Source organism: Cyrtonyx montezumae, unplaced genomic scaffold, assembly GCF_038088225.1.
Source record: "Cyrtonyx montezumae isolate F1298 unplaced genomic scaffold, pur_monq_1.0 scaffold_85, whole genome shotgun sequence".
NCBI classification, from domain to species: domain Eukaryota; kingdom Metazoa; phylum Chordata; class Aves; order Galliformes; family Odontophoridae; genus Cyrtonyx; species Cyrtonyx montezumae.
The window spans coordinates 103,048-117,828 of record NW_027072095.1 but is presented as its reverse complement, the minus strand read 5'-3'; the positions used below and the strand labels follow the sequence as shown (position 1 = coordinate 117,828).

The window sequence follows — 14,781 nt, the reverse complement described above, 5'->3', positions numbered from 1 at the left end:
GGTCCGAGGCGAGGGCGCAGCCCGGCGGTGGGGGGGCCGTGCCTGGGGAAGGCCGGGGGCAGCCCCTCCGGGCGGGGACCGGGAAGCGCAGGAGCCGCCCTGTCGGGGCCGCCGGGATTGCGGAGCTGCGGGCAGCAGGGAGGAAGGGGGGCGGGCAGCCGGGTGTCCCGGGACGGCGGGGAGCGGGACAGCAGCGGGGCCTCCGCTACCGTTTCCCCGAGAGGCACTGGGAACAAGGTGCGGGGACGTGGGGACATCAGGGGAGCATTGCGGGACACCTGCGGGGCCGCCCCGTCCTGCAGTGCGCAGATCCGCGCCCGTCGCATCGCACCGCGTCCCGGGAGCGGATCCGCGAGGAGCGGTGCGGTGCGGGGGGAGCGCAGGTGTGTTCGGCACCGTCCGCGGTGCCGCCGGGCGTGGAGCCTCCAGGAACTGCCCCGGGTTTTCCTGCCCGTCCCGTCGGGGCGCGGGGCCGGAGCGGGGCGCGGCGGGGCGCAGCCCGGGGACCCCGGCCCGGTATCGGTTCTGCTTTCGGGGGAGGCGGCGATTTCGCAGTAACGGGGGGTGGGTGCCACCTGCCCCGGGGATTCCCCACCTGCCGCCGCCCCATAAAAGCTGTGGCTCCTCCGGTGGCGGCACTAACCCGACCCGATTCGCCCCGCCATGGCCCCACTCCGCCGCCTCCTGATCGCACTCTGCCTCCCGGCGCTGCTGCTGCCGTCCGCGGTCCCGTTCCCGGCCCCGAGCACCGACTGGGCCGCCTGTAGGGACCTCTCCCAGCGGCTGTCACGGCTGCTGGGGACAATGAAGGAGTCGCACCGAGTGTTGGTGAGTGCCGGGACGGGGTTTGGGGGAGCAGAGAGATGAGGGATGATCCGGGAACAGGAAGCACTGGACGTGCTCAGGGAACCGGGAATGCTTTGGGAACCAGAACTGGGGATGCTCTGGGGTCTGGGAGAACTGGGAAACCAATGTCACTTAGAGAACTGGGGGAAATGCTTAGGGGATGCTTAGGGAACCAGAGGTGCACCAGGAACCAGGAGTGCTTGGGAAACTGTGAGAAATGCTCCTGGAACTGGGGGTACGGGCACAGGGGATCTGGGGGCACAGGATTTGGGGGTACTGTGGTGCTCTGGCTGCCCAGGAGGAGCCAAGGTACTATGGGGTCCCTGTTAACTCCCACTGTCAGGATGGGGTCCGTCTGGGTGGAGAAGAGGACTCCGAGGGGGACTGTGCTCCCCGCATCCGATGCAGTGATGCCTGTGACCCCTCCACGCTGGACACAAACAACACGGTACCAGAGCGGGGGGGCTGGGAGGGTCTGGGTGGGGATCTCTGGAGCCAAAGCCGGGTCGGGGGGGGGGTTCTTTTAGGGTGTGTGGATGCTCTGGGGATGCATTGCAATGTCTGAAGTGTCCTGAGGGTTCAGGAGTGCTTGGAGGTCCCAGAAGTGCCAGGGGTCTGCTGGGGGGGGAGGCGGGAGGAGGTGGCAGTGATGCTGGAGGTGTTCCTGGGGGGCATCTCAGAAGCACCCAAATACTCAGGGACGTCAGGCTGGCTTGGGGGGGGGGGTCTCAGGGTGCTGGGGGTGCCAGAAACATGCTAGGGTGGTCCAAGGGCTGTTGGAATCCAGAGGATCCCCAGGGGTTGCTTTGGGGACATACTCAGTGGTCTCTGTTCCTGGGATGGTTCCCGGGGGACCCATCCACCATCTTCACGCCCCTCCTCCTGCCCCCCAGCACTGCCTGCAGCGGATCCTGCGGGGGCTGCAGCACTACCAGGCTATGCTGGGCTCCGACATCTTTGCCACACACCCACAGCCAGAGCTGAAGGCGGTGCTGGAGGGGCTGCTGGGCCTCGTGCAGGTGAGCTGATCCTGACCCCCCACCCCAACCTTGATCTTAACATCAACTCCAACCCCAATCCCAACCCAGAGCCCTCTGACCCCTCTCTCCCTGCAGGTCCCAGTCCGCTCCTGCCAGCCCCCTCTGCCCACCCCTGCAGTCACCTGGAGACAGCCACTGCTGCAGCACAACACACTCGAGCGGCTCCGCTCCTTCACCGCCATCATGAGCCGTGTCTTCACCCACAGTGCCAGTGCCCGCTGAATCCCCCTGCCCTCCCCCCCGTTATTTATTTCCTATTTATGTGCCACGTTCCCTATTTATACAGGGTATTTATGGGTTTCTAATAAAGGGCTGGGCAACGAGGAGCTGCTCTCTGTTACAATGCCACACCAGGGCTGCCCTAACAGCACTACGAGCAGATGGGGAGGAAGGGGTTTATTTACACAGGGGGGCCAGGAGGGGTCACTGGAAATCGCTGGCGTCGATTTGGAGCGGTGGGAAATCACAGTCGGCAGTGAAGAGTGAGGTGGCAGCGGTGGGCAGGGACACATCCTCAGGCTGTGGCAGGAAGGGGTCACGAGGATCCAGGAGCACGTCCCTGTCTATGGGATAGGGGGGGGTCAGCGCTGAATGACCCCACAGCCCCACAGCTCCCAGCACTCACCCGTCGGTCCCACGCACCATCCAGGGTGGGCAGCAGCTCTGCTGCCTCCAGCTGCCCCAGGTCTGGCTCCTGCAGTGGCAGCCCCTCCACGTCCCCCAGCTCCGACGGCAGCAGTCCCATGGCACTGCTCCCCAACAACAGCTCCGAAGCACCGCTCCCCAACAGCGGCCCTATGGCACTGCCCCCCGTGGGCAGCACCCTCTGCTCTCCAGGCTCCACCTGCAGCAGCTTCAGCACTACGGGTGCCCCCAGGTCCCCCATCCCACTCTGCAGCACCCCCAAGCCTCCCGACCCCAATTGCTGCAGGGATGGAGGCACTGGGACTTGGGGTCCTGGCTGCTGTGTCCCCACTCCTACAGCCACCACCTGCTGCTGTCCTGGGCTTTCAGCCTGCAGTATCCTGGGGGTCACACCCCCCTCCAGCACTGTCCCCAGGCTCATGGGCTGTTGCCCACCAATCTTCAGCTGCAGAGTCTCCAGGTCCTCTGTGGCCACCACCAAATCCTCTTCTGTCTGCCACATCTCGTGGGGCTGCCTGCAGGCACAGCACGGGGTCAGGGGAGGGGTCCAGTCCACCCCTGTGGGGCTGAGGGGTGGGGGAGGAGAAGGGCTCACCTGGAGGACACACGGATGAGACGCTGGTTCAGGTACGCCTTCTTCTCAGTCAGGATCCCTGGGGAGAGGGGAGGATGAGTTGGGAGGGGGTAGCAGGCACTCCCCCCCCCCCGCACTCTACCGTGCTGTAGTGCACCGTACCTTCATGCCGTTGGCTGTAGTAGGGCTGGAAGGCTTCATCACGGGGGGTGTCGGGGTAGAGGAAGAGTAATGGGTTCTCAGGGATGTTCTCTTCCGCCAGCAGTTGGTAATCACGGATGATGTCGGGCAGTGCCAGTGATGCCAGCTCGGCTGAGGTGTAAGGGACGACGGCACGGAAGGCGGGGGGCCCTACAGGGAGGGGGAAAAGGGGTTCAGTGGGTGGGTGTGAGGTTACAATGAGGGGCAGGGGGGCTGGGGCCATGCCCACCGTTCTCAGGGTGCTCCACCCAGGTGCAGGTGACTCCCCCCAGCATGCTCTCACTGAACCGAATCAGGAACGTCCCCGTCCTCTTCACCTTCAGCAGTTTCTTCTCCTGTTTGCGGCTCACAAAGCCCAGAATGAGCCTGGGGTGGTAGAAGAGGAGAGCACAGTCAGCTCCTGCAGCCCCACAGCCTGACCCCCCAGGCCTGGCCATACCCATCTTTCCAGAGCTGCTTGAGGTGGTCATGCAGCAGTGCCAGGATCCTATCCAGCCAGGCCCAGAAGGAGAAACCTGCTGCACCATCCTGCAGGATGGAGACACAGGGGCATGGGATGGGGACACGGGGATGGATAGGGATGTGTGAGATGGGGACGTGTCAGGATGGATGGGGATACATGAGATAGGCACTGCTCACCTTGGAAAACTTGGTCCAGGGCAAGGCACTCTCCGGAGATGGTTTTGATCCTGCGGGGGGGAGTGGGGTGAGTGAGAGGGGCTGGGCTGTGGCCAGGGGGGCTCAGGGGGTGCAGGGCTGTACCAAAGAGCTTCTCAGCCAACATATGCAGGTGCTCCCGGCTCAGGCCCCGCTCGGCTGTGCTCTGGAACTGCCAACTCAGCACCTCTGCCAGCTTTGGCCATGGGGCTGCAGGCGGCGTGGAGAAGAACTGTTGGTCCTGTAGGGACAGCGCCAGTAAGACTGGGCAGGGATGGGGAGAGGACAGACACAGGAGACAGACGTGGTACAGAAAGTGGAATAAGGCGTGGGGTGAGACCAGCACAGGAGACAGAATCTGGGAACAGACATGGGATAGGACACAGAAATGGAACATCGGGACTGGGGTATGGGGCAATGGGTCAGGAGGGGGTATGGGGTCTGGAGGTAGTGGGGACAGCATGGGGACTGCTTGCCTTGGGGTTGGGGCTCAGCATGTTGAACCAGAGCACAGAGGCCCAGGCGCTGGAGAGCTGGTTGTTGTTGGAGATGATGACAAAGGGCAGCGTTGAGGTCTGTGGGGAGAGTGGGGGTCATTCTGGGTAGCCCCAACACCCAGACCCCCACCCCCCACCCCAGCTCACCTCCAGCTTCAGCTCCAGCCCACAGTATGCGTACGCCAGTGTGAAGGTGATGAGGTGAAGCTCCTCAGTCACAGCAAGGGGACCCTACGCAGGATGGGAACCCTCACCCACTGCCTGCCTGCTCTATGCCCCCTCCCCAAAACCCACACCTACCTCATTGGTGCCCCTGCTGCCTTTGCCTGATCCTCCGCCCTTCTGTTCCTTCAGCGTCTGTGGGGAGGTGGGGAAGGTCAAAGTGGAGCTGGGAACAGGGGTTCGGGTGGGGGTTGGGATGGGCTGGACCCAGTGGGGAGGACCCAGGGATTGGGTGCGTACAAGGTACTGGAAGTCACAGACCAACCCCTCCCGGGGGCTGTCCCCAACCAGGACAGTTTTGCTGCTCGAGGTCAGAATGTTGAATTTGCGGAACCTGTGGAGCAGAGGGAGGATGAGAGTGGGGTCTGCTGCAGCTGAGACCCCCTGGGGATGCTGAGACCCCTCTGGGGACACTGCGACCCCCTCTTCCCTGAGGCCCAGTTCCTGCCACCACCGCTGGTACTCAGCCTCTCACCCTCGTGTCTTCGGTGGGTCCCTGCAAAAGGCAACAAGGAGTCAGCTGTGAGCACGGCCCAGGACCCCAGTGGGGCGGTGGGACCCGGCCCCCCAGACCTGTCGATGTGGATGTTGGCCTCCATGCGGTGGTTGCGGTCGTGGAGGCGGACCAGCAGGCGGGCACGTGTGCAGAACTTGTTGGCCGTGCGCAGCACCAGTGGGCGCTTGGGGGTGTTGGGCATGCAGGGCTGCTGCTCCACCACGAAGGCACTGCGAGAAGGGGAGTGGGTTCAGAGCACCGCCATTGCAGCCACAGCCCACCCCAGGTCACATCCCCACCTCTGCAGCAGGCAGGTGAGCTGCTCCTGCAGCCGTTTCTCCAGCAGTGGCAGTTCTGTCTGCAGCGGGTCCTGCTCGTAGGTCACCTTCTGCCGCAGCTCCCCCACCCCCCGCAGCAGCTGCAGCAGCTGGAAGAGCCCCTCGCCCAGTGCTGTGAACCTGTAGGCACTGGGGGTCAGCAGGGCACGCTCCCCCTGACCTTTCCCCAGTCCTCTCAGCCCACCCCTACCAGCCCTGCAGCTGCAGCAGGCAGGTATCAGCGGGGGCCCCCAGGCAGCTGCGCTGCTGCCGGTCACGCCATGCACTCAGCTCCTGCTGCAGGAAGTCCCGCAGGGTCTCGCTGCGCCCCAGAAGCTGCTGAAGCTGTGCTACCACCTCCTGCAGGGATACCGGGTGTGGGTGGGGGGGCACACTGCAGCTGTGTCCCATCCACCCAGCCTGGCTTTGCATTTGCTCACCCGCCGCTGCCTGTCCAGGGACTGCAGCTTGGCCTGGAGCGCTTGGACCTGCTGCAAGTACTCTGGGTCACGGGAGTGGTCCTGGCCTGCAGCAGTGGGGCGGGGGGTTAGGAGGGTGCACAGAGCACTGGCTGTGCACCTGGCCCCAACCCCAAGATGCAGCTTTACCTGGCTGGCAGTACATCTTGTAGCTGAAGTCAAAGGCGTCCTGCAGGTCCTCCAGGTGCCGGAATGCACACTCAGCTTCCTGGGGGCAGCGGGAGTGAGGGACTGTGCACCCCCTATGGGGTGGGAGGCCCAGGGATGTATTACCTGCAGAGTGGTACGGAATTCGGCCAAGCGCTGTTGGATCTCCTGCTCCCGGCTGCTCTGTGGGGCCACGTTGGGTGCTGGGGGGGCCTCCAGCTGTGGGACGTGAGGGTCGGGCACCGGGCGGCTCAGCTCTGCCGCTGTGGGGGGGGAAGGGCCCACCCTACCTGCCCCTTCGCCTGTGCCCTCCGCAGGATGCGGCGCTCCTCCTGCAGCAGGTTGGCCACCAGGTTGGCAAAGTTCTCAGGCTGTTCCTCGAAGGCAGCCTATGGGGTGCACGAGGTGGGGGAGGGGGGGGGGGTGGTCAGGGCACAGCGAGTTCCCATTCCATCCACAGACCCCCACACACTCTTCGCGGCCCCCCACCCACCTGCAGGTCGATGCGCGCCTTGCGCAGGTTGTGCTTCAGCATGAAGTCCTCATCGCCCGGCCCCAGGCTGCCCAGCTGCTCCCCCAGCAGCGCCAGCAGCGAGTGGAACAGCATCCGCGCGTGTGATGAGAAGGGCTCGGCCGCCTGCTGCCTGCGGGACTGCTCAGTGCCCGCCCCACGGAGACCTCCCCCCCGCCCCACAGGTATCCTCCTCCCTCCCCCACGGTGCCCCCCCCGTACCAGTCCTGGTCCTCGATCCAGTCTGCCAGGCTCTGCCGTACGGTCATGGGCAGCGCGGTGGTGGTGTAAAGTTGGTGCACACGTTCCAGGTGGGCGGGGGGCAACTGCTGCACCTCCTGCCACTGTGCCATGGTGCGGGGTGGGGGGGTGGGGAGCAGGGTGCGGCGCTGGGACCCCTCCGGCTGCAGGAGATGGAAGCGGTGCTCGTTCGCCTCACACAGCCACCTCCCCCCCCCCAAACTGCAGCTCCCTCCGCGGCTCAGTGCGGGAGGGGATACCCGTGCTGGTGCTGGGGATGCAGCTCCCCGGGACCCCTACTGTCCCCACCGCTGCTTGGCATCCCTAGGCCCCGCTCCGAAGCTCCCCTCGAGTGGACACCCCCGGCCCCTCACCTGGACCGTAATCTCAATCAGTACCAGACCCGAACCTGGACCCGGCACCTCAGTGCCGCACTCCGATTCCGGTCCCAGACCCGGTCCCGGTACCGTCCCCGCACTCTGCACAGGAAGGCGCTGTGGCCACGCCCCCTCCCCGTTTTGCGCGGCGATTGGCGGAGCGCAGCGGTGCGGCCACGCCCTCTAGGACGGCGGAACGCGGGAGTTCCTGCGGGCACCGCCACTTCCCCGAAATGACGATTGGGGCGGGGCCACGTAGGGGGCGGGGCCACTGAGACCAGGATGTTACATAAGGGGCGGGCAACTGATCAGATCGCACACAAGGAGGCACGGTCATCTCCAAGGGGGCGGGGTCATGCGCGAGGGGGCGGGGTCGCACGTGTCAGCGTGCGGAGATGGCGGACCCGGGTGGGGGTCGGCGGCAGAGGGGACAGAGAGGCGGGGATGAGGCTGTAGGAACGGGGCCACTTGGCAGTGCTGGGCTGGGGGGGGGGACAGTATCGTGGGACAAAGTGTCGTCGTCGTCGCGCCGGGCGCTGTCACCGCGCACCTCGTCCAAGGCCGCCCGGGGCCAAGGTCCCCGCGCCCCGGGGCAGCGCGGCCGCCCCGGTCAGGACAACGACAGCGATAGGGACACGGACAGGGACGAACTGACGGCAGAGGATGAACTGAGCCGTCAGCAGCAGCTCCACCACCGTGCCCTGGCCCGGGCCCACGCTGGGGTTCAGCTGTGGGGGACAGGGGCTCAGCGCTGGCTCCCAACCTCACACCTCCCAGACCTCTGCTGCTCAATGCCCCATTAACCCCCTTCACGCCACCTCCCCTCTCCCCAAATCCCCCATTTCCCCTCAGCCATTCCCAGCCCCACAAAACCCCGAACATCCCCCAGCCGTTTCCCCCAAGCCCCTATTATCTCTCCCCCCACACCCCTCTCCCCCTACAGCACCCCATTCTCCCTCCAAGCCCCACATCCCCTCCCCTCTGCCCCGCTCACCGCACTGAGGCCCAGCGTGCCGCGCACGGCAGCCGGTGTTACCCCGTAGAGGACTCCGGCCCCCGCCAGGGCACCCAGCAGCTGGGCCAGCATATAGCCCAGGGCACGGGGCAAGGAGAGCTGCGAGGCCAGCAGGAAGGCCAGTGTGATGGCCGGGTTGAGGTGCCCACCGCTGACGTGCCCCAGCGCCTGCACCAGGGTGGCCTGGGCCAGCCCGAAGGCCAAGGCGGACCCCAGGACCCCGTGGGAGCCCGGGGTCCAGCGCAGCGAAGCCCCCAGCCCCAGAAGGGTGTAGAGGAGGCTGCCCAGGAACTCGGCCAGGATGGCCCTCCAGAAGGAGGACGAACGCAGCTCCCGCATGGCCCGGCCCCACTGCCCGCCGCGGCCCCGCTCCCCTCCCGGGGGCCGCCCGCACCCACCTTTATAAGTCCCGGGGGGAGGCGGGAGGAGGTGGCAGTGATGCTGGAGGTGTTCCTGGGGGGCATCTCAGAAGCACCCAAATACTCAGGGACGTCAGGCTGGCTTGGGGGGGGGGGGGGTCTCAGGGTGCTGGGGGTGCCAGAAACATGCTAGGGTGGTCCAAGGGCTGTTGGAATCCAGAGGATCCCCAGGGGTTGCTTTGGGGACATACTCAGTGGTCTCTGTTCCTGGGATGGTTCCCGGGGGACCCATCCACCATCTTCACGCCCCTCCTCCTGCCCCCCAGCACTGCCTGCAGCGGATCCTGCGGGGGCTGCAGCACTACCAGGCTATGCTGGGCTCCGACATCTTTGCCACACACCCACAGCCAGAGCTGAAGGCGGTGCTGGAGGGGCTGCTGGGCCTCGTGCAGGTGAGCTGATCCTGACCCCCCACCCCAACCTTGATCTTAACATCAACTCCAACCCCAATCCCAACCCAGAGCCCTCTGACCCCTCTCTCCCTGCAGGTCCCAGTCCGCTCCTGCCAGCCCCCTCTGCCCACCCCTGCAGTCACCTGGAGACAGCCACTGCTGCAGCACAACACACTCGAGCGGCTCCGCTCCTTCACCGCCATCATGAGCCGTGTCTTCACCCACAGTGCCAGTGCCCGCTGAATCCCCCTGCCCTCCCCCCCGTTATTTATTTCCTATTTATGTGCCACGTTCCCTATTTATACAGGGTATTTATGGGTTTCTAATAAAGGGCTGGGCAACGAGGAGCTGCTCTCTGTTACAATGCCACACCAGGGCTGCCCTAACAGCACTACGAGCAGATGGGGAGGAAGGGGTTTATTTACACAGGGGGGCCAGGAGGGGTCACTGGAAATCGCTGGCGTCGATTTGGAGCGGTGGGAAATCACAGTCGGCAGTGAAGAGTGAGGTGGCAGCGGTGGGCAGGGACACATCCTCAGGCTGTGGCAGGAAGGGGTCACGAGGATCCAGGAGCACGTCCCTGTCTATGGGATAGGGGGGGGTCAGCGCTGAATGACCCCACAGCCCCACAGCTCCCAGCACTCACCCGTCGGTCCCACGCACCATCCAGGGTGGGCAGCAGCTCTGCTGCCTCCAGCTGCCCCAGGTCTGGCTCCTGCAGTGGCAGCCTCTCCACGTCCCCCAGCTCCGACGGCAGCAGTCCCATGGCACTGCTCCCCAACAACAGCTCCGAAGCACCGCTCCCCAACAGCGGCCCTATGGCACTGCCCCCCGTGGGCAGCACCCTCTGCTCTCCAGGCTCCACCTGCAGCAGCTTCAGCACCACGGGTGCCCCCAGGTCCCCCATCCCACTCTGCAGCACCCCCAAGCCTCCCGACCCCAATTGCTGCAGGGATGGAGGCACTGGGACTTGGGGTCCTGGCTGCTGTGTCCCCACTCCTACAGCCACCACCTGCTGCTGTCCTGGGCTTTCAGCCTGCAGTATCCTGGGGGTCACATCCCCCTCCAGCACTGTCCCCAGGCTCATGGGCTGTTGCCCACCAATCTTCAGCTGCAGAGTCTCCAGGTCCTCTGTGGCCACCACCAAATCCTCTTCTGTCTGCCACATCTCGTGGGGCTGCCTGCAGGCACAGCACGGGGTTAGGGGGGCGAGAGGGGTCCAGTCCACCCCTGTGGGGCTGAGGGGGGGGGGAGGAGAAGGGCTCACCTGGAGGACACACGGATGAGACGCTGGTTCAGGTACGCCTTCTTCTCAGTCAGGATCCCTGGGGAGAGGGGAGGATGAGTTGGGAGGGGGTAGCAGGCACTCCCCCCCCCCGCACTCTACCGTGCTGTAGTGCACCGTACCTTCATGCCGTTGGCTGTAGTAGGGCTGGAAGGCTTCATCACGGGGGGTGTCGGGGTAGAGGAAGAGCAATGGGTTCTCAGGGATGTTCTCTTCCGCCAGCAGTTGGTAATCACGGATGATGTCGGGCAGTGCCAGTGATGCCAGCTCGGCTGAGGTGTAAGGGACGACGGCACGGAAGGCGGGGGGCCCTACAGGGAGGGGGAAAAGGGGTTCAGTGGGTGGGTGTGAGGTTACAATGAGGGGCAGGGGGGCTGGGGCCATGCCCACCGTTCTCAGGGTGCTCCACCCAGGTGCAGGTGACTCCCCCCAGCATGCTCTCACTGAACCGAATCAGGAACGTCCCCGTCCGCTTCACCTTCAGAAGTTTCTTCTCCTGTTTGCGGCTCACAAAGCCCAGAATGAGCCTGGGGTGGTAGAAGAGGAGAGCACAGTCAGCTCCTGCAGCCCCACAGCCTGACCCCCCAGGCCTGGCCATACCCATCTTTCCAGAGCTGCTTGAGGTGGTCATGCAGCAGTGCCAGGATCCTATCCAGCCAGGCCCAGAAGGAGAAACCTGCTGCACCATCCTGCAGGATGGAGACACAGGGGCATGGGATGGGGACACGGGGATGGATAGGGATGTGTGAGATGGGGACGTGTCAGGATGGATGGGGATACATGAGATAGGCACTGCTCACCTTGGAAAACTTGGTCCAGGGCAAGGCACTCTCCGGAGATGGTTTTGATCCTGCGGGGGGGAGTGGGGTGAGTGAGAGGGGCTGGGCTGTGGCCAGGGGGGTTCAGGGGGTGCAGGGCTGTACCAAAGAGCTTCTCAGCCAACATATGCAGGTGCTCCCGGCTCAGGCCCCGCTCGGCTGTGCTCTGGAACTGCCAACTCAGCACCTCTGCCAGCTTTGGCCATGGGGCTGCAGGCGGCGTGGAGAAGAACTGTTGGTCCTGTAGGGACAGCACCAGTAAGACTGGGCAGGGATGGGGAGAGGACAGACACAGGAGACAGACGTGGTACAGAAAGTGGAATAAGGCGTGGGGTGAGACCAGCACAGGAGACAGAATCTGGGAACAGACATGGGATAGGACACAGAAATGGAACATCGGGACTGGGGTATGGGGCAATGGGTCAGGAGGGGGTATGGGGTCTGGAGGTAGTGGGGACAGCATGGGGACTGCTTGCCTTGGGGTTGGGGCTCAGCATGTTGAACCAGAGCACAGAGGCCCAGGCGCTGGAGAGCTGGTTGTTGTTGGAGATGATGACAAAGGGCAGCGTTGAGGTCTGTGGGGGGAGTGGGGGTCATTCTGGGTAGCCCCAACACCCAGACCCCCACCCCCCACCCCAGCTCACCTCCAGCTTCAGCTCCAGCCCACAGTATGCATACGCCAGTGTGAAGGTGATGAGGTGAAGCTCCTCAGTCACAGCAAGGGGACCCTACGCAGGATGGGAACCCTCACCCACTGCCTGCCTGCTCTATGCCCCCTCCCCAAAACCCACACCTACCTCATTGGTGCCCCTGCTGCCTTTGCCTGATCCTCCGCCCTTCTGTTCCTTCAGCGTCTGTGGGGAGGTGGGGAAGGTCAAAGTGGAGCTGGGAACAGGGGTTCGGGTGGGGGTTGGGATGGGCTGGACCCAGTGGGGAGGACCCAGGGATTGGGTGCGTACAAGGTACTGGAAGTCACAGACCAACCCCTCCCGGGGGCTGTCCCCAACCAGGACAGTTTTGCTGCTCGAGGTCAGAATGTTGAATTTGCGGAACCTGTGGAGCAGAGGGAGGATGAGAGTGGGGTCTGCTGCAGCTGAGACCCCCTGGGGATGCTGAGACCCCTCTGGGGACACTGCGACCCCCTCTTCCCTGAGGCCCAGTTCCTGCCACCACCGCTGGTACTCAGCCTCTCACCCTCGTGTCTTCGGTGGGTCCCTGCAAAAGGCAACAAGGAGTCAGCTGTGAGCACGGCCCAGGACCCCAGTGGGGCGGTGGGACCCGGCCCCCCAGACCTGTCGATGTGGATGTTGGCCTCCATGCGGTGGTTGCGGTCGTGGAGGCGGACCAGCAGGCGGGCACGTGTGCAGAACTTGTTGGCCGTGCGCAGCACCAGTGGGCGCTTGGGGGTGTTGGGCATGCAGGGCTGCTGCTCCACCACGAAGGCACTGCGAGAAGGGGAGTGGGTTCAGAGCACCGCCATTGCAGCCACAGCCCACCCCAGGTCACATCCCCACCTCTGCAGCAGGCAGGTGAGCTGCTCCTGCAGCCGTTTCTCCAGCAGTGGCAGTTCTGTCTGCAGCGGGTCCTGCTCGTAGGTCACCTTCTGCCGCAGCTCCCCCACCCCCCGCAGCAGCTGCAGCAGCTGGAAGAGCCCCTCGCCCAGTGCTGTGAACCTGTAGGCACTGGGGGTCAGCAGGGCACGCTCCCCCTGACCTTTCCCCAGTCCTCTCAGCCCACCCCTACCAGCCCTGCAGCTGCAGCAGGCAGGTATCAGCGGGGGCCCCCAGGCAGCTGCGCTGCTGCCGGTCACGCCATGCACTCAGCTCCTGCTGCAGGAAGTCCCGCAGGGTCTCGCTGCGCCCCAGCAGCTGCTGAAGCTGTGCTACCACCTCCTGCAGGGATACCGGGTGTGGGTGGGGGGGCACACTGCAGCTGTGCCCCATCCACCCAGCCTGGCTTTGCCTTTGCTCACCCGCCGCTGCCTGTCCAGGGACTGCAGCTTGGCCTGGAGCGCTTGGACCTGCTGCAAGTACTCTGGGTCACGGGAGTGGTCCTGGCCTGCAGCAGTGGGGCGGGGGGTTAGGAGGGTGCACGGAGCACTGGCTGTGCACCTGGCCCCAACCCCAAGATGCAGCTTTACCTGGCTGGTAGTACATCTTGTAGCTGAAGTCAAAGGCGTCCTGCAGGTCCTCCAGGTGCCGGAATGCACGCTCAGCTTCCTGGGGGCAGCGGGAGTGAGGGACTGTGCACCCCCTATGGGGTGGGAGGCCCAGGGATGTATTACCTGCAGAGTGGTACGGAATTCGGCCAAGCGCTGTTGGATCTCCTGCTCCCGGCTGCTCTGTGGGGCCACGTTGGGTGCTGGGGGGGCCTCCAGCTGTGGGACGTGAGGGTCGGGCACCGGGTGGCTCAGCTCTGCCGCTGTGGGGGGGGAAGGGCCCACCCTACCTGCCCCTTCGCCTGTGCCCTCCGCAGGATGCGGCGCTCCTCCTGCAGCAGGTTGGCCACCAGGTTGGCAAAGTTCTCAGGCTGTTCCTCGAAGGCAGCCTATGGGGTGCACGAGGTGGGGGAGGGGGGGGGTGGTCAGGGCACAGCGAGTTCCCATTCCATCCACAGACCCCCACACACTCTCCGCGGCCCCCCACCCACCTGCAGGTCGATGCGCGCCTTGCGCAGGTTGTGCTTCAGCATGAAGTCCTCATCGCCCGGCCCCAGGCTGCCCAGCTGCTCCCCCAGCAGCGCCAGCAGCGAGTGGAACAGCATCCGCGCGTGTGATGAGAAGGGCTCGGCCGCCTGCTGCCTGCGGGACTGCTCAGTGCCCGCCCCACGGAGACCTCCCCCCCGCCCCACAGGTATCCTCCTCCCTCCCCCACGGTGCCCCCCCCGTACCAGTCCTGGTCCTCGATCCAGTCTGCCAGGCTCTGCCGTACGGTCATGGGCAGCGCGGTGGTGGTGTAAAGTTGGTGCACACGTTCCAGGTGGGCGGGGGGCAACTGCTGCACCTCCTGCCACTGTGCCATGGTGCGGGGTGGGGGGGTGGGGAGCAGGGTGCGGTGCTGGGACCCCTCCGGCTGCAGGAGATGGAAGCGGTGCTCGTTCGCCTCACACAGCCACCTCCCCCCCCCCAAACTGCAGCTCCCTCCGCGGCTCAGTGCGGGAGGGGATACCCGTGCTGGTGCTGGGGATGCAGCTCCCCGGGACCCCTACTGTCCCCACCGCTGCTTGGCATCCCTAGGCCCCGCTCCGAAGCTCCCCTCGAGTGGACACCCCCGGCCCCTCACCTGGACCGTAATCTCAATCAGTACCAGACCCGAACCTGGACCCGGCACCTCAGTGCCGCACTCCGATCCCGGTCCCAGACCCGGTCCCGGTACCGTCCCCGCACTCTGCACAGGAAGGCGCTGTGGCCACGCCCCCTCCCCGTTTTGCGCGGCGATTGGCGGAGCGCAGCGGTGCGGCCACGCCCCCTAGGACGGCGGAATGCGGGAGTTCCTGCGGGCACCGCCACTTCCCCGAAATGACGATTGGGGCGGGGCCACGTAGGGGGCGGGGCTACTGAGACCAGGATCTTACATAAGGGGCGGGCAACTGATCAGATCGCAC

The 14,781-nt window shown here is 65.2% G+C and overlaps 5 protein-coding genes across 7 annotated transcripts; 2 read left to right on the top strand and 3 right to left on the bottom strand.

Moving 5' to 3' along the window:
* The first annotated feature begins 607 nt into the window (after positions 1-607).
* On the top strand, positions 608-2,209 carry LOC136059782 (interleukin-23 subunit alpha-like). Its single transcript, XM_065753922.1, has 4 exons — positions 608-828; positions 1,190-1,294; positions 1,740-1,865; positions 1,962-2,209. Exons 1-4 carry the CDS (start codon positions 664-666, stop codon positions 2,106-2,108), a joined length of 543 nt encoding a protein of 180 aa, XP_065609994.1. The 5' UTR covers positions 608-663; the 3' UTR covers positions 2,109-2,209.
* Positions 2,165-7,330, bottom strand: LOC136059789 (signal transducer and activator of transcription 2-like). Its single transcript, XM_065753930.1, has 23 exons — positions 7,276-7,330; positions 6,855-7,036; positions 6,615-6,765; positions 6,412-6,510; positions 6,248-6,340; positions 6,104-6,182; positions 5,936-6,021; positions 5,707-5,855; positions 5,478-5,636; positions 5,256-5,408; positions 5,158-5,178; positions 4,923-5,016; positions 4,761-4,817; positions 4,608-4,691; positions 4,440-4,538; positions 4,069-4,204; positions 3,946-3,995; positions 3,746-3,834; positions 3,536-3,672; positions 3,268-3,456; positions 3,127-3,184; positions 2,512-3,046; positions 2,165-2,449 (listed from the first exon to the last, which is right to left on the bottom strand). The coding sequence occupies exons 2-23, from the start codon at positions 6,983-6,985 to the stop codon at positions 2,165-2,167; spliced, it is 2,934 nt and encodes a 977-aa protein (XP_065610002.1). The 5' UTR covers positions 6,986-7,036; positions 7,276-7,330.
* Positions 7,331-7,788: 458 nt separating this feature from the next.
* LOC136059743 (lens fiber major intrinsic protein-like) lies at positions 7,789-8,603 on the bottom strand. The gene is made up of 2 exons (XM_065753861.1): positions 8,244-8,603; positions 7,789-7,977 (listed from the first exon to the last, which is right to left on the bottom strand). Exons 1-2 carry the CDS (start codon positions 8,601-8,603, stop codon positions 7,789-7,791), a joined length of 549 nt encoding a protein of 182 aa, XP_065609933.1.
* Positions 8,604-8,895: 292 nt separating this feature from the next.
* On the top strand, positions 8,896-9,419 carry LOC136059742 (interleukin-23 subunit alpha-like). The gene is made up of 2 exons (XM_065753860.1): positions 8,896-9,075; positions 9,172-9,419. The coding sequence occupies exons 1-2, from the start codon at positions 8,896-8,898 to the stop codon at positions 9,316-9,318; spliced, it is 327 nt and encodes a 108-aa protein (XP_065609932.1). The 3' UTR covers positions 9,319-9,419.
* A 55-nt stretch (positions 9,420-9,474) lies between these two features.
* On the bottom strand, positions 9,475-14,554 carry LOC136059755 (signal transducer and activator of transcription 2-like). 3 transcript variants are annotated; one of them, XM_065753883.1, is made up of 24 exons: positions 14,489-14,554; positions 14,068-14,249; positions 13,828-13,978; positions 13,627-13,725; positions 13,463-13,555; positions 13,319-13,397; positions 13,151-13,236; positions 12,922-13,070; positions 12,693-12,851; positions 12,471-12,623; positions 12,373-12,393; positions 12,138-12,231; positions 11,976-12,032; positions 11,823-11,906; positions 11,655-11,753; positions 11,284-11,419; positions 11,161-11,210; positions 10,961-11,049; positions 10,751-10,887; positions 10,483-10,671; positions 10,343-10,400; positions 10,046-10,256; positions 9,739-9,949; positions 9,475-9,659 (listed from the first exon to the last, which is right to left on the bottom strand). In XM_065753883.1, exons 2-24 carry the CDS (start codon positions 14,196-14,198, stop codon positions 9,520-9,522), a joined length of 2,676 nt encoding a protein of 891 aa, XP_065609955.1. In that variant the 5' UTR covers positions 14,199-14,249; positions 14,489-14,554; the 3' UTR covers positions 9,475-9,519. The 3 variants fall into 3 exon arrangements, with proteins under 3 accessions (XP_065609955.1, XP_065609953.1, XP_065609954.1); XM_065753881.1 differs by having other exon boundaries at positions 9,739-10,256; XM_065753882.1 differs by having other exon boundaries at positions 9,739-10,256; positions 14,460-14,509.
* Between the last annotated feature and the right edge of the window lie 227 nt (positions 14,555-14,781).

Coding starts and splice junctions, on each gene's coding strand:
- LOC136059743 (XM_065753861.1), bottom strand. CDS start 8,603: ATGCGGGAGCTGCGTTCGTCCTCCTTCTGGAGGGCCATCCTGGCCGAG. Junction 7,978..8,243: donor GCACGCTGGGCCTCAGTGCG/GTGAGCGGGGCA, acceptor TGTCCCCCACAG/CTGAACCCCAGCGTGGGCCC.
- LOC136059789 (XM_065753930.1), bottom strand. CDS start 6,985: ATGGCACAGTGGCAGGAGGTGCAGCAGTTGCCCCCCGCCCACCTGGAA. Junction 6,022..6,103: donor CAAGATGTACTGCCAGCCAG/GTAAAGCTGCAT, acceptor CCACTGCTGCAG/GCCAGGACCACTCCCGTGAC. Junction 4,692..4,760: donor GCAGCAGGGGCACCAATGAG/GTAGGTGTGGGT, acceptor CATCCTGCGTAG/GGTCCCCTTGCTGTGACTGA.
- LOC136059742 (XM_065753860.1), top strand. CDS start 8,896: ATGGTTCCCGGGGGACCCATCCACCATCTTCACGCCCCTCCTCCTGCC. Junction 9,076..9,171: donor GGCTGCTGGGCCTCGTGCAG/GTGAGCTGATCC, acceptor CTCTCCCTGCAG/GTCCCAGTCCGCTCCTGCCA.
- LOC136059782 (XM_065753922.1), top strand. CDS start 664: ATGGCCCCACTCCGCCGCCTCCTGATCGCACTCTGCCTCCCGGCGCTG. Junction 829..1,189: donor AGGAGTCGCACCGAGTGTTG/GTGAGTGCCGGG, acceptor TCCCACTGTCAG/GATGGGGTCCGTCTGGGTGG. Junction 1,866..1,961: donor GGCTGCTGGGCCTCGTGCAG/GTGAGCTGATCC, acceptor CTCTCCCTGCAG/GTCCCAGTCCGCTCCTGCCA.
- LOC136059755 (XM_065753881.1), bottom strand. CDS start 14,198: ATGGCACAGTGGCAGGAGGTGCAGCAGTTGCCCCCCGCCCACCTGGAA. Junction 10,888..10,960: donor AAGCAGCTCTGGAAAGATGG/GTATGGCCAGGC, acceptor CTACCACCCCAG/GCTCATTCTGGGCTTTGTGA. Junction 10,401..10,482: donor CTACAGCCAACGGCATGAAG/GTACGGTGCACT, acceptor CCCTCTCCCCAG/GGATCCTGACTGAGAAGAAG.